Source organism: Carassius auratus, chromosome 37 (genome assembly GCF_003368295.1).
Source record: "Carassius auratus strain Wakin chromosome 37, ASM336829v1, whole genome shotgun sequence".
NCBI classification, from domain to species: Eukaryota; Metazoa; Chordata; class Actinopteri; order Cypriniformes; family Cyprinidae; genus Carassius; species Carassius auratus.
This window is the reverse complement of record NC_039279.1, coordinates 3,507,286-3,532,692: the sequence shown is the minus strand read 5'-3', so window position 1 is coordinate 3,532,692 and position 25,407 is coordinate 3,507,286. Positions and strand designations below refer to the sequence as shown.

The window sequence follows — 25,407 nt, the reverse complement described above, 5'->3', positions numbered from 1 at the left end:
AAGAGAAATGAACTAAGAGACATGAACCAAGAGAAAACATTACTGTCTACAGCTGCGAGAGGGAGCGCTCTATGCTGCTCAGTGCTCCTGTAGTCTACACTGAAGACAGAGCGTCTTTCTCTTGGTTCTAAATAAATGCGACTTATAGTCCAGTGCAACTTATATATGTTTTTTTCCTCATCATGACGTATTTTTGTACTGATGCGACTTATACTCTGGTGCGACTTATAGTCCGAAAAATACGGTAAATAAAAGTAGGCTATAGGCTAATCCGTAAGAAATGAATTTTTCTCTGGCACATTCACTACTGCGAAGATCGCGAGTCAGTGTCAACTTCATCTTTGCAGCTGACACAGAAACACTTTATTATTAATAAACAATTAAAATGTCATAATATTTTTTTTACAGCGTTTAGGTGGCGTTTATATGAACGCGTCACCACTGCATGAGAGAGAGAGAGAGAGAGAGAGAGAGAGAGAGAGAGAGACACACACACACACACGCAAGGTCTCTCCCTCTCTGCCGTGCGCTCGCTACACGGTTTGCATGCGCGCTTTTGCTCGCTCGCTCACTTGCTCTAGATTCGCAGGAGATTTGAACTAATTTCCAGGCATCATAACATTACAAAAGGCAATTGTAATATTTTTTTATTACTATTTTGGTATGATGAACATTCACCCGCCAGTGTGGCGGATAGCCATTTGAGATTTACTCGCCAAACGGAAAATCTAACCGCACTTGGCGCTTGGCGGGTGTTAATTTCGGACCCTGGCGACCCTACTGCGGCCCGTAGTTTGGACACCCATGATATAAGACCCAGTTAGATGGGGCTTTGAAAATTTACTACCTCGTCAGATGACGTTTACTACTTTTTACTACTTTTTACTGGCCTTAATTTGGCATAATTTAATTTACTACCTTTTACAACCCCGCATAAACCCTGCAAAGAACAGTTGTGAAAAGTGTTTCATAAGAGCTTGATTTCTAGAAATCCACAGCACAAAAATTGTCCAGAGTCAAAGAAATACAAAAGGCAAATAAATGGTTACAGAACAATGAGCAGTTCAACTGAAATGAAGAACTGAAAATGAGGAAAATTCAAGGGTTGAAAAGCGAAAGTAATGAGACCAATAACAGACAGAGATAAAGACAGAGACTAAGAGAGAACAAGAGGAAAAACAGAGAGGAGGAAAAAGGGCAGATAAGAGATCATTGTATTAAATTAGCCTGGTTTGAGCACAGGCCACTCTCGCCGAGGCTCTCTGCCCGAGTGTGCCGTTTCAGGGCATTTAGGATCCCCATTCCCATAGATGGGCTTTTAATGGGAGAACTCACATTCTCTGTGCCCTGAACACGTGAGGTCTGTCTAATAGTGGCTGCCTACAGCACAGCGAGCAAAGCTCTTAACCCGAGAATCAACCTAATGAGCCTCCATCTCGCTCGTTCTCAACTTCATCACGTCCTCCAGCAATCCCTGCGTTTCTAAGCATTTGGAGAGAAGGATGTTATACAGACAAGAATTTGGGGAAATCAAGTGTAATTGAACAGCAAATGAGTCAAATAGCAAGAGAGAGGCGCATGGCAGATCTGATCTGAGCAACATTTGAAGTCAAATCCATTAGAGCCCAATGTTGTTTATTACAGACTCCTGATAGACAGCTGCTAATGTATAAAGTGACTTTATATCAACATTAAATCATTCTTAATCAACCTTTGGGTAAAATACTTATTTTAAATTAAACCCAGAATAATTATGCACATTTTACCTACAATTAAATGCAACATTATTTTTTATGCAACATGTACATGAAAAAAAAGAAAAAAAAAAGAAGAAAAGTGTGTTGTTATGGCTTGAGTGAGTCGTTGAATCATTCAGTCATTCATCCAATTCATTTAAATACACTTATTCATTCAGGAATTAAACTGTGATGGTCTTTATGAGTGACTGAATTAAATAAATGGCCGTGTTTGAGTGAATCACTGAATCATTCACTCAACCAATTCGTTAAAATACACATATTAATTCAAGAATGAAACAAGTGACTGCCTTTGTGAGTGAGTCATTAAATCACTCATTCAAACAATTCTTTCAAAACATGGATTCATTCAGGAGAGAAATAGTGACAGTGAATCATTCATTGAATCATTCATCCAGCCAATTTGTTCAAAACAACCGATTCATACAGGAATTAAAGAGCCAGTAAGATGAAAATTCTAAGCTTCCTATCACTGTTTATAAGTCCTGTACAATAGGTTTAAATCCATCCAAGGTTAAAAAACATTGTCATTTTGTCAAAATATAATTTTAAAATTACCTCAATTCTCAGAGATCCCCAAACGGTTCGCGCGAAGCTGTTCAAAAGATTCAGTTTCCTTAAACCCCACCTTTCGGTAGCATACTGTGTTCTGATTGGTCAACTAACATAGTTTTGATTGGTTGTTCCGCACACAACTTCATGCTAAACAATGCGTTAGCATCTTTTTGGGGTGAATTATGTCTTATTGCTCTCATCGCGAAGCAAACAGTAAAATAAAAAACTTGAACAGTCTCGCTGCTTTTTTCTTCTGTGTGTGCGTATTCAAGCCGCGCGCTTCAGTTTGAATCTGAATAGCGCGTTCAGCTCGGGGGCGTGGTCACATTAGATATAACCAGAGCCATGGCTCTGGATATAATGAAGGGAGACGTGAAAAACGGACATCGCATTGTTTTCATATGGATTACTTTATCACAGAATATCCGTTAGCAGCACTTGTTACACTTCATTTTAATTACGTGTTTGTAAATGAAGATAAGCGCAGAGAAAGGCTGCAGACAGCACACATACTGATAAGACACTCGGGAGAAAACAAACACATAACTTCATAATCATACTTCGCGTTGTGATTCGGAGATGCTTGTTGGTCTAAAAGTTGGTAATGAACCCTCTTTTATGGCCAAACGCTTTGAAAATCCAGCCTTGTACTCACCGAGATTAGAAAAGCAGTCATCAGTGAAATGTTGTGAACACAACAAAAGGGATCTGTTGTACTGCTCTGTTATTGTGGTAAAAATGAATTTTAGCCATTGGTTCTTCTGATCTTCATTCTTTGGCACTAACCAGAGCGTCTGTGTGGGGGGGGCAGTTCAGAGTTTTGTTTCTCCCAAGACGGTAGGCGGAGATTATTATGCAAAGTGTTCCTAGTGACATACATAGAGATGGGCAAAAGATTTGAAATCTATAACGACTCGTTTCAGCGATTCAGAGTCGACTCCTGACTTTAGAAGCCAATAACTTTATAAATAGTGTACTTTTTAGTTTAATTACTTTGCACATTGTTTACACTGATGGACAGCTACACCATACACTGTAATACAGGTAATTTTTGATTTCCCATCCGTGTGGCTCTTTAAACAAGTGGCCATCTTTGAGTGAGTCATTGAATCATTCATTCAAACAACTTGTTCAAAAACAGAATAATTCAAGGATTAAACAATTTACTGTCAATATAAGTTGAGCTAAAGTGTCTACAAAGCAAGTTATTAAATATACATTTTTTTTTCTTAGTTGAACTGTAAAATAAATATATTCACGCTATTGATCCTAATATCTGCTCATGCTTGTTTGATATTGTTTATACATAGTACTGTACACGTGTCAAAGATAACAATAAAATGTTATACAGTGTTACTGTATTTATTTTCATCTCTCAAAAACATGCTTCTGCACATACTTGATTACATATGGTCCATATTATTTGACAGATACTTCTATTGCATTACATGTCATTTGGATGAGTGCATGCATATGGATTTTAAGAAGAATAATTCACACATGTGTACACCTGAAGCTGCTGTGTCTTGCTGCTACGAAAAGCATATCCTGCCAGCAGCATTAAACACCTGCACAGACGCAAAAATCTCTCACTCCCAACACCCAACCGTGTCCCATAAATAATAACAGAGACACACTACAGAGAACACGCATTTCTAAACAATATACTGTAATGCATGATCAAAAAAGAGAGACAGAGAAAACAAGATAAATGTAAAGCCTGAAATATACTCCCTTATGAAACTGACATCAACACCTTGTTCACTCCAGACATTACATGGTACAAGAAATCTTGCTTGCAGGATCAGTAGTGTAAGAAAGCCAAAGAGGCTATGCATTATTTATTTTTGTCAGTCTTCAAAACATAATTTTCTTGACTTAAAAGTTGTTCTCTCTCATTTTGTCTGGAGGAATAATCTAATCTAATCTAATCTAATCTAATCTAATCTAATCTAATATAATATAATATAATATAATATAATATAATATAATATAATATAATATAATTAGGGCTATCAAAAATAGCGCGTTAACAACGTTAATTAGTTGTTTGTCGTTAATTACGTCAAATTTTTTAATGCATTTCACGCATGCGCAGTGTGACAAATTATTCAGGGCAGGAAAGTCTTGTCGATCTCTGAATTCTCAAGATAGCAAAAAACAGCGGCGAGCGCCGCGACGAAAACACCGAAGAAGCTTAAGGTTTTACCCCAGTTACTCTCAAATACATTCATGCCAAGCTCGATAAACAGAGACGACTTTGGTACGCTGGAGCTTCTTCCTTTTATAGCTTCCTGTGTTTCACAGAACGCCTACATGCAATGCAGCGAAAATTACAGCTGTTTGGGAAAGCATATGCATTTTTACTTGGTTTTACTGGCACTTGAAGCCTTCAGAACATGAAAATATCGATCCTAAAGTATTGTGGCAGAGCAAATGATCACCTCCCAAAAACAAGAGTGCCCAGAGTGCAGAGGGCGCATGTTTGTGTTTCTGAGTTCATTCTTTTGAGTTTCTCTATGCATAATTTCATAGATATGTGGCTATATTTAACCATTGGTTCACCTAAAACTCTTACACTATCTGTAGTTAAATGGCATGGTTTGATATAGTGCTCAGGTAAATTTGATCTAAGTAAATGTTAAACTTTTGAAATCCAGAAAAAAAGAACCACATATTGATGAATCAATACATGAAAATTATGTATCTGTGTCCTGTTATTTATCTTTTGGTATGCATTTCAGAAAAAAAAATGGTTAGGATTCAGGTGTAATTGCAAATAGTGATTAATCATGTTTAATCCACTGAAAATTCTGATTAATTTGATTAAAAATTTTAATCATTTGACAGCCCTAAATATAATATAATATAAGCGGAAAAATGCCGAAAATCAAATGCAGGCAGTGAAAATTGGCCCTTAATGGAAACGTTTATTTTATGCACCCTAATGAAAAAAATACTCTTCTAACTCTAAAGTCTTACAAACAATAACCAGTTCCACAGATGTTGCTTAAAACAAATAAACATAAAAAGGTTCAAGCTTTGTAGACAGGAAGCATTTCTGTCGTGGTTTATGTTGACGTTTCGTCCTCAACCGCTGGTGGCTGACAGCACGCTGTCTCTAATTGCACTGCAACACTGCTCAAACTGACATGTGAGAAAATAAGCTGTATGTTCAGGACACAAAACCAGACTGAAACCACCATCTTCACATCTGCCAACATCAGTTTGCAAAACAACCAACCTACAACTGATCTCATCACACGCAAGATTCCCATATACCTTCAGAGGAATACATTTCCATTGGTCAAATAATGCGACTATGCTAATGAGATGCTGTTTGATTGGCGGCTAGCACTCCATAGCCAATTAATTTGTTTCCAATTTGCTGCTTCACTCAACTCTGTCAAACAGCTCATTTAAGATGTCAAGCACTTGCAATGTCAATCAGCTCTTTTTTTTTTTTTATTTTTTAGCAAAGATAAATATCATATTTAAGCTATTTGATGAGGATTATGCATGCTTTTTAAATACTTGCATGAAGATGAATATGACAGACAAGTCAATGTAGTTACAAGTGCACTTTCTGGCCTCAAATATATTTTGTTGCTAGTACGTCAACTTCCAGCTCCCAAAACTGGTCTTTTAATTCATATTTAATCTGAAGCGGGGCAAATAGCTGCCCCTTGGTGAGCAGGAGGTCAAATTTTGCCCACTTCAGCAGGAAAAAGGGCCATTTGGCCATTTCTACTTGATACTAATACTGCCATTTCCACAGTTAAACTGCTGTTTCTGAACGGGTGAGTTAATGGAAAAAACGGCTCACTACACAAACGTTTGGCAGGCGCTTGGTGAACATGCTGTTTCTCGGCTCAATATTTACACGCTTGTTTTAAGTCCATTGTTTTTAATCATTTACCATTGTCAAAAGCAGCCCCCAAATGTGTTATGCAACGCAGTCTGTGCACTTGTGCGTTTATTCAGGGTAGTTTATGTGGAAAGTAGCACTGTTACTCATACTCAATGTTAGGGATCTGAACAAACGCTAAGCCTAAAATATTAAACTCCGGAGAATAATTCATCCTTCACCATTTGTACATGAATAAATCCTCAAACACCTTGTTGGGATGCTATTTTCCTAAGCAGACTTTTTTAGCCATTTTCCCTGGCATGCGATGAAACAGTCGACTTGCACCGTAGGACTAGAATCACAACCACACAGAACACCTTAGCAACTGCATAGAAATGTACATAGGAGAGCAGTTATTTAAAGCCAGTATGGAAGGGCAATCAGTATTCAATAACACCAAAAAATTGGATGTACTACAATAAGTTAGACTTTAATGGTAATGCCTCTTTTTCAAGTATATTGTTATTTGCTAGTTTTGCTCCAACTTTTAATAAAAAAACAAGCATTCAAAAACAATAAGTTCTCATTAGTTAACATAAGTTCATGCATTAACTAAAATTTACTAACAATGATCAATTTATTTGCTTCAGTATTTATTAATCTTTGTTAATGTTAGATAATAAAAAAAATGTGTTGAAATGTTGAAAAGTAACATTAACTATGATTCATAAATGTTAGAATCTTTTTCATCGTTAGTTCATGTTAACTAATGTAGGTATCTAATGTCAACAAATTGTTAACACAATAATATTAACAGTGTTAAAGCTGCGGTAGGGAACTTTTGAAGCTCTAGCGGTTAATAAACAGAACTGCTTGCGTCTTGCGGAAGAACATCGTAGCCGGAACTACTTCTCTCTGTTTATGTCTATGAAGAATCACAAAGGTACTGGGTTACTCCGCCGCGGTACCCCCGAAGCAATCTAAAATAGTCCGAATATAAACACTTTTTATAGGTGCACCCTAGTGATGCAGGACAAGCTAAAAACATGGTTTGGAAAATGGATTCATGGTGTATTCGCTTATTATATACATTTTTCTACATTTTGAACACACACAAAGTTACGGACCGCAGCTCTGATTGGTTGATTTCTTACCGGGAGCGATGGAGTTTCTGCAAATGGCAATAGGACACTGGGAGGAGCCAGAGGAGCTTGATTTTTTTCACAGATTATCTGTCTCATATTCTACTGTCAGGACATAATGACAGGTTTAACAAATATGTAAAAAATATATATTTACAAAAGGTACCTACTGCAGCTTTAACAAAATAAGTTTAAGCTGAATTACTAAAATGACTAAAAACTGAAATGAAATAAAGCTAAACTAAAATGAAATGACAAAAATATATGAAAAAAATACTAAAATTAAAATGAAAAAAAGTGATAGCACTTTCTTAAGATAGTCCACTACAAATAACAAGTAACTACGTCAACTAGCAGTCATTATATTATTAGTTGACTCTCTGCTTTATATATGCTAACACTTTATTTTGATGATCCACAGACATTCTACTGCCTATAAGTAATTTTGGAAGTACGTTAACTTATATTAACCTAACTTAACACTGCTAATACTCCAATGAGAGTTAGAAGACATAGTTGCAAATTAATAATGCTTACATAACTTGTGGTTGCAAAACTACTTATAGTTAGTAGAATGTCTAAAGTGGACAATCAAAATAAAGTGTTACCAAAAGTCTTCAATTGCACACTATAAAGTGGATATTTTGGGGCATAATTCAGTTGAGTGTTTGTTACAGTCTGCGTTCGTCTTTCTGATCTCAAAAGAGTTCAAAACCTCAGCATAGTGTGGTTAATAAGTTATCAAAGAACTGAAATAAAGTATTTAATAGAATAAGAAAATATCTAAGCTGAGGCATTCCCTACTGTCAGAATATCCGCTGATTTATCTTTACCCTTAAACAACTATAAAAAAAAAAAAGACATTGAGAAAAATGATCATTTTGAAGCAATAAAAAAGGAGCTTTCAGTGGGAAAACAGGCACTCCAACCTTCACTGCAGCGGCAGAATATCTGAGTGACACTCCGACTAATTAAAATTCCCAAATATCATCAGCCTGACAGCAACAGCTTTCAACTCCTCTGATGAGGGGCTGTACTAGAAAGGTCTTTTTGTATGCAAGCGTGCAAAAAGATGCCTTCAGAAATCAATCGATCTATTAAAGTAACTGGGTCGTTTAGAGATCTGAGTGCTGGTTTAATTGCCCGTGAAAAAAATAAATAGGAAAAGAAAATGTCATTGTGATGATTTGACACCTTCACAATGATCAAGGGGAAGACTAATTCTGAGTATTTGTGAACTTAGGGCATGTTTCTCACTCAAATTCAGCATCTGGTATGAATAAATAAATAACGTTGACACTTTGAGGTAGCACTTAAAAAAAAAAAAAAAAAAAAAAAATAGCCCAAGCCAGGTGCCAGCCAGGGGATACTCAATTTATTTTGAACATCTTTGTTCAAAATAAATAAATGTTAAGTATGTTGATCAATCTATCAGATTGGAGAGCTAAATGTAATAGCATTTATAACAACATAGAAACGATTCTGCATTTATTCTGTCATAAACATGCAAAAGAAAAGAAACAAAAAAGTGTTCGTAGTATGTAAACAAATCAAAAAATTGTCATTAGGAAAATATAGGAAAATACTAAAAGTTGGTTATTTCCAGCAGTGTATTTGATTTATCATCCAATTAAAAGTAAAAAATAAGAGAAAAAAATATAATAATAATATAAATAAAATGAATCTTATTCACAAATGCAATAATGAGCAATACATGCTATTTTAACATGATTGTAATTAAAGTGGCTGAAAAATCATAAATACAACCTATAGTAGCATGGTTTATTGGCTTATCAAGTTTGACCAATATGTGGCGCAGTTATGAAATTGACGTGGTTTGTTCTATGTGAATTGACAATGACACACACAAAGTTTGGTGTCAATACGGCAAAGTATTGCAGAGATACAGCCTCAAGTGTCATTTTGGCATCATGCCTCAAATTCGTTACTGTGGTATTTGAAAATGGTTTTGTTATCTGAAAACTTTTTGAGTACTTTCAGGTCATGGTTTAAATGTTTTGTAATGGTACACTAATGCATTCATAAAATATAGCATTTATATCATCATTATCTATTGTAGTCAATGGCAATTTCATGCTTTGTTCAATTATAGTGCCACCAAGAGTGTGCCCATACATATGTATGTCAAATGTCAAAAACTGTTTTATATATGAGAAAAGAAAAAAAATACTGATTGCCGACTTTGCATTTACTTGCAACTTATTATAAAATTTTGGCCAGCACGCTATGTTTTTGAATTTCCTATGGTGGTTTTTTTGTTGATCGGGGCGTTTTTTGAGCGCTAAAATGCAATGTTGCACAAACTAAAAGGCAAAACTTAGCATATCTGGTATTGCTGGACTTGCCAAGGATTCAGGAGTATAAAAAAAGTGACTCCGTGAAAATAAGTCAACCACACACGAAGTTAAAAGCATGTGAATATTCGATTTTACCACAAAGTGGCACTGGCTCGAAACTTCTCAGGCTACGTCAGGACATCTTGCTGATGACCCATGCCACGTTTCGTGACGATACGTCAATGCGTTCGTAAAATATAGCATTTTACTAAAAAATTCTAAATGGCCAATGCCAAAAATGGCCGATATAGGAAAATAGGCTATGGTTTGACATGGCATCCTCCACTGAATCTAAATAGACCTAAATAAGTAAATAATTTATAATTAACTAAAGTTTTGTGAATTTTGGATAAACGATTCAGAAGTTATAAACAAAAATAGCAGGCAGGTAACCTCAAGTCATGCTTGTAATAACACACCACAAGTTTGGTCTCAATACGCCAAACCATTACGGAGATATAGCCTCACATCCATTTTTCTGCGGTTTTTGGCGAATTTGTTCACACGTTATTCAAGGACAATTTGAAGAATCAACTTAAATTCCATAACTTTTTGTGCCAGCATTTTATGAAGATGATCTGCGACAGTTTTAGTGAGAATCAGACAAACGGTCTAGGAAGAGTTCGAAAAAGTAGGTTTTTCGAACATTTATAAATAGCAAAAATTGAATTTTGGAGTTAATTTGTAATGCCCTCATTAAATGCCCGAGACATACTGGTGCCTTTGTCCTTTTAACAAAAATGTAAAAATAAAAATGGCAACAAACAGAACATTTTCCAAACCAAACCAAAGCTGTGACCACAAAGATGTGATAAAAACCACACTGTGAGACATAAAAAACACTTATACCCTTGAGTACACAGTATGTAAGCATAGCTCTTCTCTCCTGAGAATCGGCAGGTGTTAAACTTAATAGGCGGCAGAAGTGTTGAGGGCCACGGTGAGGACAGCCTGAGGAACCTGCTGTTTGCCTCAGGGCCATCTAGAGCTAAGGCAAACAATATGTGTGTGAATGAATGAGAGAGAGAGGAGACAGAGAAATGCCCCGAGCTCTTTTCTTCAAGCACCACTCATGATGCAATCCAGACCATCGGCCTTCATTTCCATAATGATAAATATTATGGTCATAGTTACATTAGATTAAGAAACTCTAAAACTGTACTTTAACAAAACAGATGCTACTCGATCCACAGTAGTCCAATGAAAGTTGAGCTATTCTTCTCATATATTTAAAATAAAAATAAAAAAATTATAAAATGAAATCAATTGTGCTAAGAGCAAGTAATTGCAATAAAGCCATTACACAGACAAATTTAAGTTTTTATATATAAATAATTTAATAATCTGAATGATTCAGGTTTGTGAACTGGATCTACTGATTCACTGCAATGATTCAACTTTTCATGAATCACACTTTCAAGCTTTTATGAAAGCACCAAGTGTAACTAGGCCAGATTTTGAGGTTATAAGAGAAAAATGGTTTATATGTCTGTCTGTTTCTCAACCAAAGCTATTATATGAGTCTTATGAACCACCCCTAGACCGCTTTACTTGCATTATATTGAAAATATATCCTGTCCACATGTTTTATTATGGTCATCTGGTCACATATTACTCATTATGCTATCTTCAGACTGCATTGCATTACCATTATCATCCTTTTCTTAGAAAGTGGCCTGATCATAATTACTGGATAATGACTAATTTCTCCTGTTACTTCTTGGTTTACAGTCTACCTGGTTTCCTGTCCAGGCGCCCACCGACCGACTGACACCCTATATGAGAAAAGCCTTCTCAGATGCTGACTGCATATTAACCCAAGACAGCAATAGACAGGAGAAGCACGTCTCCTTAAAGGCCTGTAGATACAGGTGCAGAAAGTCAATGGAAATAGGATGAGAGTCTTTAAGAGACAGATGGGAAACAGGAGGGATAGACAGAGAGTAAGAGAAACAGAAATGAATAACACTAGATTGAAAGTGGAGTGAGAAATAATGAGTGAGAAAGAGGAGTGAGAAATAATGAGGTGTTGAGAAACAAATTATATATATATATATATATATATATATATATATATATATATATATATATATATATATATATATAACATTCAACATTTTATCACTCACTCACTCACTCACTCACTCACTCAATCAATCAATCCAAGTTATGGGTGCACTGTTCATTTAAAATAGTGTTATAATGTACAGTATGTGTGTGCAAAGGTAGATTTGATTAGCATGCAAGTGATTATGTTATTTCATGTGCGCGTGCCTTCAGCATGTTTTTGACCATATCATTCATAAGCTCACTCATGAATATTACCTTCCTAATTACCCTCGGCTCCACTACAAAGCTCAATTGACTACAGAACAATAATCAAACTGAATATCCATGCAAGGGTCTCGCTTAGTGCTCTGGGGCCCTCCGTCTTACATTGTTATTCACACAGAGACCGCGTTCATAAAGCAAAACGTGACCAGACAATAATTTAGTCAATTTAGCCTCCGTTTCATTGTGTACCAAATTTGCACCTTTAAATCCAGAAATGGTGATGGAGGGAAATATGATATTTTGCAGTGCTTCCGTTGAATGCCTTAAAAAGTCGAAGTTGGACAAAGACAGGCAGCATGTTAAAATGTGTTTACTTTTCAGCCTTTTAGATACAAAGAGCTAAAGTACCTCCATAAAGATCATATTGCTCTTTTACAGCACTTGTAAAAATGGGGAAAGTGGTATTATTGTTCAATTTGAAGCTCTTTAGGTCTTTGTAGACAAGGGGGCTTCACTTACTGTACTTGCAGTCTCTCAATAAGAGCACTGCACGCTGACATCGACCACCTGTGATAATACAGAGACCGGTAAACAGTGGCGTGTCCCAGTGGAGGGAGATTAAAGAGCGAGAAATCGTGTGAGAAGTAGAGAGAGAGTGTGAGACTTGCACTGAGTACCACTTGTATAAATGAAGTAAACTCCATACTGGCTCGATAGGAAAGGAGTGGAACTCACGATACTAACTAAGTCATTCTGTCTTCCAATATAACTTTAATCTAGCTCTTATCTTTTCCCCCCTACTAATCTTGAGACATGGGCTTAAAGATATAAAACTTCACCAGCAATTAGTTTTAAAAGTGGCAACATTTTCACTCTTATTAGAGATGTGTCAAGAATTTTTCTTGTTACAAAACTTCTTTATTTCCTAAAATAACATTAAATTATCACTTTCTATCCATTAAAAGATCCATCATTTCTTAACAGGTCATGTAGATACAATTAAAAAAAAAAAATGCATCAGATTAATTAAATATTATGCTGATTAAATTAATTGATTGTGTATATCAGTGTATTCTAAGAAATGTCTCTCTTTGAATGGACATAAAAGTCAATATATTTTGTGTTATTTGATATAATGTTTTATCTCAGTCCATTTCGTAATCAATGTGGATGTGTTCTTGTAATCGGTCTGCAAACTTTTAATTATTGTATTTAATTAATTATTGTTTTAATTATTGTATTTAATTAAGTGCTTCCAAGGGACGTCTCTAGCTTTTGCATCAAGTTTCACAGTTTTTTCAGCATCTCACGGCATGAGCATCACCTTTTTTAAGAAGCTGTGTGAAGTAAAAAAAATAAAAAAAATGACAGCTTTGACAAATACATACTGTATACGGTGTATGTTTCCTCCAGTTGTGTCTATTTCTAGCTGATTTTGAACTTATGAATTTTGCCTGCTCTTATTAATTGAACTGACAACACCGATTTAAATAATTATGAACTTAATGAACTGATTTCTAACCTTTTTTTCCCCTTCCTTTGTTCTAATCCCCTACTGATTTCAGGGTACAGATTTGGACCCGGAAGCAGCACACCTCTGATAAGAGCAGTCTCCATGGTAACATCCAGCTCGCAGACATCTGTGTGAGTATTGCATTAAGGCCATCGGTTCAGGAGTTTAGGGAGCTGGTAATTCATTCAGCAGCAACAGGGACTAAAACCACTGTGCAAGGTTGGATACATAATCCTCTCAAAAGGAATACCGGTGCTCTTCAACAGCGAGGGACAACGATGAAGGAAATAAACTGTGCTGACTGTGATTGAGCTACATTTTGGAAATGTGGTGGCTGGTACAAAAAACTTCACCAGTTACTTTAAAGTTCACCCAAGGCTACACACACAGAAGAAGTGATGCTATCCTAGGGAAGAGTAAAGATGCCACTCCGTGGAGGGTCTAAATGGGCAACCGATGCTGTAAAACACAATTAGCATAAACTGGCTATCTGATATTAGGGTTTGGGGGCAATCTGGCAAACCACTCTAGGTTTGTCAGTGCAGGTTTTAAATAGGGTGACCAATCAACCAGATACAGTTGGAAAATTAAAAGGCTGATAGCATGTTGATTTTAATAAATGAAAATGAAAACAAACCAATATTCCTCAGGCCATACAGATACTCAAAACAAACACAGAACTGGAAAAAAAAAAAACAGAGCAAGAGCAATAAACAACTTTAGTGTTATGGTGATTTTGATTATTGAAAGAAATGCCAGAAACAGCTCATTGATTTACCTTCACAGCAGCAATTACTCATGCATAAGGGATTTTACTTCCGTCTGCTTCTAAACAGTCATCAATCGTCTCTCTTAAGCTTGCGGTGAACATTTAATTATAACTTAAATGTTGGTCAACATTAACCCGGGAAGTTTATTGATCGTATTAGAAGATTTCTGCAGTCATTTTCCCCTTGAGAATATATGCACATTTAAAGAAAGCTTGGATTTCCTATTTATGTGGATCATTATAATAGCTTGCATAAAATAATATATAGTGAACATCTTCTGAATGAACTATGGGATTCCCAGACATTTTTACTAAGAAATTTCAATGACTTTACCAGTTGTTTGTGACTACCAGACAAGGGTATAATTTTTGAGAGACCACAGTACACTCACAAAGAGCAACTAGCTGATGAAATATTTTAGAATCTAGAAACAATGTATGCTCACTACAAACATAAAAAAGCCCTGAATTAGAATAATCCCACATCCATACCTTCATTGTCTTTAATAGTAAAGTTAGGGTTGGCAGGAAGTCCTCCAGGAAAAGAGAAGGAAAATCCCTTTCCATTGGCAAAATCATCTTTATCCACAGCCGTGATTGTCTGAATGACCTGCCATCAACAGAACAAAAAGAACAAATAATAGATCTCAGAAACACTTTCTTTTCATAGTAAACCTTCTTAGAAATTCATTAGATTTTTGAGTGTCTCTGGTGAAGCTTGACTGTTTTAAGTCTTTTTACTATAGTTAAGATGCCTGGATTGTACAGTATATATGGATTTCACCAGTTTCCCATGTGAAAGACCCATTTCCTAAATACAAGTTGCATTCAGCAGGGTTCAAAAGCTCAGAACATAGTTTTACTTGATTCTTTCTGTTTTCTCCCCTCCCGTTCTCATCTCAGAGTGAACTTCTGAAATCTCTGTTGGCATCTCAGCAGCTGTAGGATGCTGTGCTCTTTGAGCATCAAAACCAGATGGTTTGATGGTCTGAGTTGTCTTGGAAACTCAACAGGCATTTGATTCATTGAGTGCAGTCCATTATGGGTTGCCCATCCCTGTGGTCTACTCCCTGCAAAGAGCAATACCTTCCAACTGAAGAGGTTCAGACTGAAGGAGACTTTAATTGGATTGCCTTCCGCTTGTGTGAAACCAGAAATGATAAAAAGGCTGACAAATTCACGATGCCATTGGTTAAAGTTAATTCTTTTTTAGAATAATTTTGGTGTTGTTATATCAATATCTGTATCGTTGTACAATTTATTATTGATATATTTTTTATTATAATTTTTTTATAGAATAAAAAATATATATATATATATATTATTTGTAGAGAAACCTAAACCTCACACTATTGGTTGAGGTTAATAAACTATATAATATAATATAATATAATATAATATAATATAATATAATATAATATAATATAATATAATATAATATAATATAATATAATATAATATAATATAATATAATATAATATAATAACAATCCTTAAAGCCGAATTTCAGTCTTCAGTGTCACATGATCCTTCAGAAATTATTCAGATTTTATGATTTTCTGCTTAAGAAAAAAATCTTATCATTATCATATTATTATATAATTTTGAAATAAGTATTTTTGTCATGATTTTCATAATTTTTCATGATACTTTAATTGATAGAAAATTTTGAAATGTGTTTATTTGTAATTGAAATCTTTTATAACAATGAAAATAATTTTTTGGCACTTTTGATATTTCTGTTTCTTTGAACCAGCTGAATCTTCAACCAGCCCACTCAGCAAGCAACACCAGATCAACCAATGATGTGAGTTTAGGGGCGGGGCCATCTGTTTTTCCGACCACTGGCAGATGAGGAAGGAGTTTGGAACGCCTGTTTGAAAACAATCTTTTTTTTTTTTTTTTTAAGTCAGTCTGATGATTCTAGTAGTGCAGAAAATTCACACTCCACATAAAACACATGCAGAGAGCTCAGAAGCACTTTAATGTGCCTCTCCTGTAATGTAGTGTGGATAATTTTTGGAATTGGATGTACTGTTTTATGTTGGGATCACAGGGGATATTAAAATAGGCTTGACCTCATCTGTCCTTAATTTTCTCTTGCTCTCATCCCTCTCTTTCTTTGGGCTGCTAGTGAAAAACAGCATTTCAATATGAAATGGAAAAGTGTGGGTAGGGAAAATAGGAGTGTGCTTTAGTGAGTCAGAGCTGTCACGCTTTGTTGATCAGATTTTTATTCTCATTGAGAGATGATTAGCATTCCTATAACCCCCTTCCATTTTTCTATTTCGGCCCCACTAAATATTCAGCTTGCTCTTTTTTCCACAACACTCATGGCAGGGAACGTAAGGGAATTTTCTGTGCAGGCTGATATGTAAATCCATATGAATCAAACCCGTAATGTTTCAGGTGACCAACTTAACATTTTACTGCTTATGCTCATTCATAAGTAAACTGATTAAAACTACAGTTAGTTTGATTACTTTAGTTGTTAGATTCGTATTAAGGAGACCTTCTCTGCCAGGGAATGTCAGAGAGAAAGCGAGACAGAGAAGCAGTTCAACTGTTATGGGACTTGCCTGTCCTGCTCTGGTGCTTTCACAGATGATGATCTTGTCTTCTGTGTTGATCATTGGAGGATTGTCATTCACATCTAGAACCTGCACTGTAACAGGAACGTGACTCTGAAGACTAGGGTTATCTGAAAACAAAAGAAAACATTGGATTATAAAAAAAAAAAAAAAACATCAGATAGCTCATATGAAAGAATATCTGAACATTAAGCAGCTTTTTATGGACAGAAGATAATAGAAATGGAGATCCATCTATCAATTTAAACATGTATACACCCATCATCGATCCATCCCTTTAATTGTACATCAAATCCATATGTGACACACTTAAAGTGCTTAAACAACAAAAATCACATGAAAATGATGCGTGACTTCTCATGAACATATTTCTTAGAAGGTTAAGAAAGATGCAATCAAACTTACACTTACACTATTTTCATTGATCTGAAATGAAAGTTTATTGTGAATTGGAATGTGGTTTTGCTGAATATCAAATTACATAAAATAATAATATTAATAATAATAATAATAATAATAATAATAATAATAATAATAATAATAATAATAATAATAATAATAATAGATTAACAAATATCATGGTAATGACCAAATAATTTCTGATTAGCAAACACAGGTTTTGCAAATTTCTATCAAGGCTGTCTCAAAAGAACACATACTGAACTGAAAAGGACATTTGCATGCACTTCCTGATCCCTGGCTGGGACCCGGCTATTTTTGTTCACAAATTGGCAAAGTCACCTGAGAGCAATTCTCAGTGAGTCGGACACATACTGATTAAATTAATAGGAATCAAAACACTATAAATACAAACACGCAGAAATTAACAAGGCATTATAATGCTCAGAAATGACAAACAGGCCCACAACTAGGATATAAAAATATCCTGTGCAATTATACATTGAGTAATTAACAAGATATTAAATTCAGTTAGGTCCTTTTGAAATAGTTTTGCACCTTTTAAACTCACGTATCAAAGTTTTTAGTTAATTAAATATGATATCACATGGCCAGCATTTGGTCTCATTAATCTATTATTTATTCCAGTGAAAATAGTTTTGTCTGAAAGCAAAATCTCAATGCTTTTTCTCCCCCGTTTTTTTTTTTTTTTTTTTTTTTTTTTTTTTGGTGTGATTGTGATTCATCTTAAGAGCTGGTTTGGTATTTTTCTTTAAGAAATTCTGAACGATAAAAAACTGAACTGTCTCTCACTGTGCTCTATTGTGATGTGAGCTGAGCGTAGGCTGTCTAAGATCTAGCAAAAAACAGCCAGGTCTATCAGTTTTATAATACAGAATGTTTATGTACCACAACTAGAAGTAGCTAATAAAATAGCACGATATCGGTCAATGGCACTGCTACTGTTAAATGCAATAAAAGTGCTCATAATTGCTGAGACGTCTTATAAGCATACGGGCCAAGTGAGTTCCGCTCCCTCGTCATCATCACTAATGAGCACTCTAACATGAATTCACACCCACAGCTGGACCAGAAACGAACATTTCTCAGAACGAAGCCTTTAACGGCAAGCCATCTCCATGGCAACAAACACACTCAAACATGACTCACTTTAATGTATCTTTGATTGCATACAAAAATGTTAAACAGAAACACATCAAAACAACATCAGAAATGTGTTTTAGTGGTCTGTCATTTTGCTTATTTACCTTTTGGGATGTTTGTTTTGTGTTTACAAAGAGGAATATTACATTGCACTTTCATAGCTCAGATTTTGATTGTGATTCTTAGAAATTTTGATTTTTAATTATCAATGTTATGTCTGGTTTATAAAAATAAATAGATACAAATAAAGGAATAGTTCACAAAAAGTAAGTGTGTTACATATCTCAGAAAATTTGGTCATAAAATACCTTGAAAGCACAGTAAACTGAAGTCTCGGCCAAATGCATGTATGGATTGAATGAGCAATACTGAAGATCGGAGCACAGCTTGAGAGAGTTAAGGTCTCTTCTGAGGCTGTATGAATGTATATCTCTGAGAAGAAGACTTATGCAAAGTCTCCATTTGATCTCATTGCTGTCTAGGGAAAATAAGTGAGATATTAAGGCAATGTGTGATTTTTCATTCTCATATTGGATACTTGTGGAATATGATTATCATATAGAAGACTGAATGTGTGTCATTGATGCTGGGTCTAAGGGTAATTACTCTGATAAAATCTGCTGCAGAAGACTCATGTGACTCCATTTAGATTACTGCCTGTGATTTTTATCATCTCGGAGATTATATACTCCCAATCTTTCCCTGTTTTTGTTCTCTTGCATGAGTGGGTTTGTTAAAGGGGTATTTCACTCAAAAAAGTTTTTTTTTTTTTTTTTTTTTTTTTTTTTTCATTTCAGAAGGAAAGAGCATATGATGACCATGGCAGGCATCTTTTTTTTTATGATAAAACAAAAACTTTACTGTTAATATGGATACAATATTATAACCAAGTATGTATGCCATAAGTCCTGAAAACAGTTCTTTAATCTTATAGAGGTTTTGTAAAATGGTTTCAATATAACGCTACACCCTGACCTCATTTAGCGCATGTGGACACATGAATATGTAAATTAGTCCCTGCATCTACCTTATTGCCATTTTGTTGTGTAGAAAATGCTACACAATGTCAAGCACCAATATTGAATTAATTCAGCCAATAATGTTTGAACCAGAAACTGATTGATGCTGAAGAAGAGGAAAAGTGAATTATACATGGTCATCTATTAGACCACACATCAGAATGGTAATGCATTTTATGTATCACTCTCTAAAATATCAGACATGTAATGTTAATTGATATAATGGTAGCACTATGTTTTAAGGACCAGTTCTCACTATTAACTAGTTTTTTTCTTTATTAGCATGCATGTTACTAGCATATTGGCTGTTTACTGTATTAGTACTTATAAAGCACATATTAATCTTATTCTGCATGACCATATTTTAGATTACGTAATCCTACCTCTTAAATAAATTTAACAACTACTTGACTATTAATTACAGCAAATTAACAGCAAATTAGGAGTTTGTTCAGGGAAAACTGTTAGTTAATAGTGAAAATGGTGCTCACTGATGCATTTGCACATGGTTTGTCTTTAAGCATATTAAAAACACCAGTTAGACATGTTAACAACATTAACAAATTATTTGACCACAGGAGGGGCTTTGAATCTTCACATCTACCATGTTCAAAAGAGTGTCGATGTTCAATCTGTAAATGAATCATTCTTTTAAAGTGAATCTTTCAAAGAATCTGGTCCAAAAAACTAGATCAATCATAAATCAGACTGAACCGGTTCTCAAATTCTACTAAATCAAGGATCTGGACACAACAATTAACAGCTCTCTGGAGGGGAATTTTATGAGTGAACAACATCTGCAACTACATTCAGACTGTATAGCTGCAGAACACAGCACACAAGCCATTAGATCACGTTAATGATATTTTACAGTGCTTCTGGATACATTTTGAAGCTTGAAAGCTTTTGGCCCCATTCATTTTAATTGCATGGGAAAACAATGACAACAACCAGCAGTCTGCATTTTTCTCTTTCCACAGAAGAAAGAAAGTCATACAGGTTTATAACAACATGAGATGTGAGTAGTGTAAATAACCACAATGTTCATTTCTGAGCTAACTATTCCATATGTGCTTAGAGGTGCGATCTTTGACTATTTACTGGCCTGCAGAGTTGATTTGGCAGCAGCGGGAGGGCGAGCGATTTTCAAAGAGAGAAAGCGAACGGCAGTCCGTTTCTCATGAGTGCACAAGGCGTTTATTGCCGAGAATGTCTTTGCAGACTAATTTGCGAGTTATTAAAGTGGCGAAGCTCAACCAGCATGCTTTCTGGTACCCACCTTCCTCTGTTGCCATGACAGTGATGTTGTGCCAGGGCGTGTCCTCGCGGTCCAGGAGCTGAGTAGTTCTAATGACTCCGCTGATGGATTCGATATCGAAATACACCTCTTTGTCTTCTGTCTGCTCGATGAAATACCTAAATACAGAAGAGAGAGCATGAATACTGCATGAGCCTTTCCGTCTATCATCCCTCTATATCATAATGGGGGCATTATTAGCAAAGACAGCTAGGATGAGCATGATTACCCAAAAGCTTGTATTTCTTGTATTTGTACTTGTAAAGCTTGTATTTGTATGACTGAGTCATGAAACTCCATAAGTGGTGAGACTTATTGCAAGACTTCTCGACTTTACAAAGCTCAGCCTAAAGGGACATATTTTTATTTTTATATCAATTATATTTTATTATATTGTCCAAAAGTAATTGTACATACACAAAAATAGTTAATTATACAGTTTTTTTTACTGAGATATATATATATATATATATATATATTATAGAAAATAATTATATTACATTTAATACATTTTATAAAAATGAATTAATCACAAAATATTTTTTTTTCTCTTATCTAATTTTTCTTAGACTTAATTGAAAGATGAAAAGTAAAGAAGGAACATCACAGGAGGTTAATTTATACTAAAGAAGTATGCACTAAAAACTAAAGAGTACTTTTTATGGTTTCTAACTGATCTTGAATTACGTAACAAAATGTGCACTGCATTGGACATTAACATTGCCTTTCATTTTGTTCATATGATTTCCCTAAATTATCAATCAGCTTGCAGACAGCATACAGGCCATTTTCAGTGAGATTTATGAGTGCTTTTGGCTATATGCACAGATTTATAGTTTACTGTATATATTCCAGGTGAAATAACAGTGAATCACAGTTTTAGATAACAGACCTGACGCAACCTAGAAAAGAAAAGAAAAGCAAAGAAAAACACTACAGGAGAAAAGTGTAAGGAGAAAAAACTGCAGTGGAGAAGCAGTGAAATGCTTGGTAAAGATGCTCAAAAGAACGACAGCCAGATTTTCTTTCCAAGTGTGAATGTAAAATTTTTATCACATTTGCAAGTGTGCAAGGCAGGCACAATTAGTGTTAACATTATATGTAACCATAAGATTTAAGTTGTGGTTTTACTGTTTTGGTTTTGCGGGGGTCAAGGTTTACTGGTTAGCATGATTGGGTTAGCTAGTAGACAACGACAACGACAACAACAACAATTATATAAAAAAAATAATAATAAACAACAACATCAATACACCATCCAAAATCCCTCTACTTGCTGAACATAAGTGCATAAGTACTAAAAAAAAAAAAAAAAAATTATTTCTGTTTTTAGTAGCTTTCATCATGCTTACTAGGGAAAAATACAGGGAACACAAAAAATAGTCTCAGCAAAACACAATAGCCCGAAATCCTGTTAATGCAACACCAGGGTGTCTGTTGTGAAGAATATGCCTTTAAAAAAAAAAAAAAAAAACACACATTTTCCCTGCAACATCTCAGGAGACAAATGCTTTACATGAAATATGATAATGATCAGATGCATCATTATCACAGTTAAGAACAAAACTAAGGAGATAAAAGTGACCTTGCTTATTTTTCCATAATGCTAATGCTGATTCTCAAATTTCTATGCAATTTTATTGTTATTATTTTTTTTTTATGTGTGTTATCCAGACACACACACACACAAAAAAAAAGGCCAGGGATTATTCATGAGACTTTCTTGTTTTCTCTTATGTATTTTATTTATTTATTTAGAGCCGTGATAAATACAAAACTGACAATCTTACTCGCTCACATCAACCAATGAGATTCACAGCATTTGCATGACGGTGAGAGTTATGGCCTCTCCGTCACGCACTGACTTTGAAGGTTCATTTAAAGATGGCTTGAAAACACGTCCTCAAACCACCAGTACAGAGAGATGCTAATAAACCATACAGGTCATATCTCATTGCCACAAGAAAATGTGCACTGTCCTTGACTGCATGAGACATGAGAGAGAAATAACAATGAGGATTTTACACCGTATGCCTTTTACTGCTATTGAAAGGAACATTCTGACATTTAATTTTTCATTCCCCTTGTTTGCTTGCATGTCATCCTAATGTTATTTTCTCCGTGTTCTACAGACTATGATGTGCACATTGCAACATTGCCTTTCATATTAAGACTCATCATTTACTTTTTCTCTAAACTTTGGTATATATATAATATGATTCTAATCGATTTTTCACACTTAACATACAGTACCTGGTGTGATATTTCACACTCTTCATCCAATTCATTCTGGGGAGTTAAGATTTTCTCACTGTGCATTTCTAAATCCAGGGTTAATGCATATTGAAAATTTGCATAATCATATACATTTAAAACATTGATCAGTCAAGTACAGCACAGAGCGTGCAACGATTTAATAATAACCTTTGTGCCATTCCAGACTGCTTTTTTCCAAAGATGATTCTATCTGATTCTATCTCTCTGAATTTTCAATAAAATAAAATAAAAATGAATATTTTGAATATAAAATTTAATGCATTAAATAATATAAAAATATAAAACATGCATGAATATTTTTTAATATACATATTTCTGTATTTTTTTTTTTCCTTTTATTAAATAAATAAATAAATAAATAAATAAATAAATAAAGAAAGAAAGAAAGAAAGAAAGAAAGAAAGAAAGAAAGAGTGAAAGAGCGAAATAGCACAACTCCGTTATTCTGTGTTTACCAGGTGGGATGAAACAGGACTTCTAATTAATCTGAATCCTCTCCATCAGCATCTCTGGCAGGCAGCATGATATAAGCACTAAAGCAATGATGTTTTTATGAGCTGGCCTGCTCACACCTCTCTTTCATTAGAGTGTGTGGAGGTAATTGAGCCTTTGGCAGCTGTGTTTCACTACCATGATAACATGGGGTGCCTTAACTACTCTAATTAACAATATCCTCCATAGAGAGAAAGAGAGAGAGAGTCAAAGCAGTAAAAGATCCTTGTATGTCATATCAACTCAATGTCATCCTATTAAATTTGAACTTTACAAAGAGATATGAGAGGACATGGAAGAGAGAGAGAGAGAGAGAAATAATGTCAGATTATAGTGCTATATCACTGCATTTGCGAATACACACCACAATTTAGTAAAATCCCATACAAACAGTAGTGATTTGCTAGTACAAATTATAGAAAATTGTATCTTGTGGGTGTATTGCAGGTGACTTTCTATGAATTGCACACACAATAGCCACACATGCTAACAGTATTATTAAAATTATATATGTATAAATCATCATGTCTTCTAACCTGACAGGGCTGTTTTTGCTGTCTGGGTCTCTCGCTGTGACAGCTCCCACTTCAGTTCCAACCTTGGCGTTCTCGTACACCTCCATAATGTAATAATCCATCGAGAAAACCGGCGGCTCATCCACGTCTCCGACTGTGATCTTGAGCGTGGCGTCGTCTTTGAACGAGCCCAGATAGGAGAAGTGTGGGTCCAGGTGCGTGTTCTCTGCAGCGATGTGAAGACTGTAATGCTTCTTCTTCTCATAGTTAAGTGGCTAAAAAAGCGAAAACAGAAAAATTACACAGATTACAAACCAGGGTTATTCTCTTTAACTAAAACTAAAACCATTAAAAATTAATATATAAACACATTAACTAAAATTATAGAAAAAAAACATCTACTTATTAATATAATGATGCTAAAATAACACGGTTACATATACATATTACACATACTTTGCTTTCAGTCTGTTTTAGCGACTTTCTTGGTGGCTTCTAGGGGTTTCAAGTACTCCAATAAGTTATGAGCTGAGATCATATTGAGGTCAGTCTTCTTCTTCCGGAGCACAGAAGTTAAATGGCTCTCTAGATGGGGTCACTTCTGTAAACACCATGAAACCTGCCCGACCTTCACCGCTGTCTCACCGGATAGATCTGGCAGGCATTTATTTACAAGATTGGCTTTTGGAAATCTCAGCATTCACTGAATTCACAGCTTTCCTGACCCCCGGGACTGAGTGGGGAATTGAAGAAGCTCAGAATACAGAAAAGCAACCATTAATGAGCATCTGAGCCGTGAAGATTGCCAGACGCCTGCTTGACCCAGTCTCGCTGGACAGAATATATATATTCAGGTATACTGTATCTGTCAGGGATTTCAGTGTGTGCAGCTTCAGATATTATGCCATCTTGACATCATCTTGACTTGGATTATTATGCCATCCTGTTGTGATCTTTTGTTGAAGGTCTACAAGCAACCCTCAAGTGAAGAGTGAGAAAAACTGAAAACATTTTACAATCTAGAGGTTATTCAGAATTTAAACTTGTTAATGAGGTTTTGTGCATGACTGCAGATTTTTCGCCTTTTGTATTTTCGCTGTTTGTTTGTCATCTCTGCAGGATAAATCAAGTGTATAAGGCTTATGAGATATAATAATATAAGCTAGATTTTGTACTCTCCAGATACGACTCATGTCTTTTTCCAGTGGAAGTGGGATTTTCTGGCCCATTTTATAGTAGGCCTAGTGAAAGTTTGATTACTGAGAAAAGAAAAAAACACCTCTCCTCAATAAACCGCAACATTTGAGATATCATTCATATCTGCAGCAGCAGCACAAATAACACATGACCTAAAGTTTAATAGTTGGGTATGTCTACTTCATGAACTTTTATTTCACAGGGGGCACTTTGTTGTTTTTTTATTTTTTATTTTTTAAG

At 35.2% G+C, this 25,407-nt stretch overlaps 1 protein-coding gene across 4 annotated transcripts in view; it reads right to left on the bottom strand.

Annotated features, from left to right (window-relative positions):
- LOC113055913 (cadherin-18) overlaps positions 1-25,407 on the bottom strand; it is a 130,929-nt gene that overhangs the window by 6,482 nt on the left and 99,040 nt on the right. For all 4 annotated transcript variants that reach the window (XM_026222295.1, XM_026222297.1, XM_026222294.1 and 1 more), the window contains 4 exons: positions 23,992-24,245; positions 20,669-20,805; positions 16,796-16,917; positions 14,710-14,827 (listed from right to left, as the gene is read on the bottom strand). In XM_026222295.1, the coding sequence (XP_026078080.1) occupies positions 14,710-14,827; positions 16,796-16,917; positions 20,669-20,805; positions 23,992-24,245 (631 nt within the window). The remainder of the gene's footprint in view (positions 1-14,709; positions 14,828-16,795; positions 16,918-20,668; positions 20,806-23,991; positions 24,246-25,407) is intronic.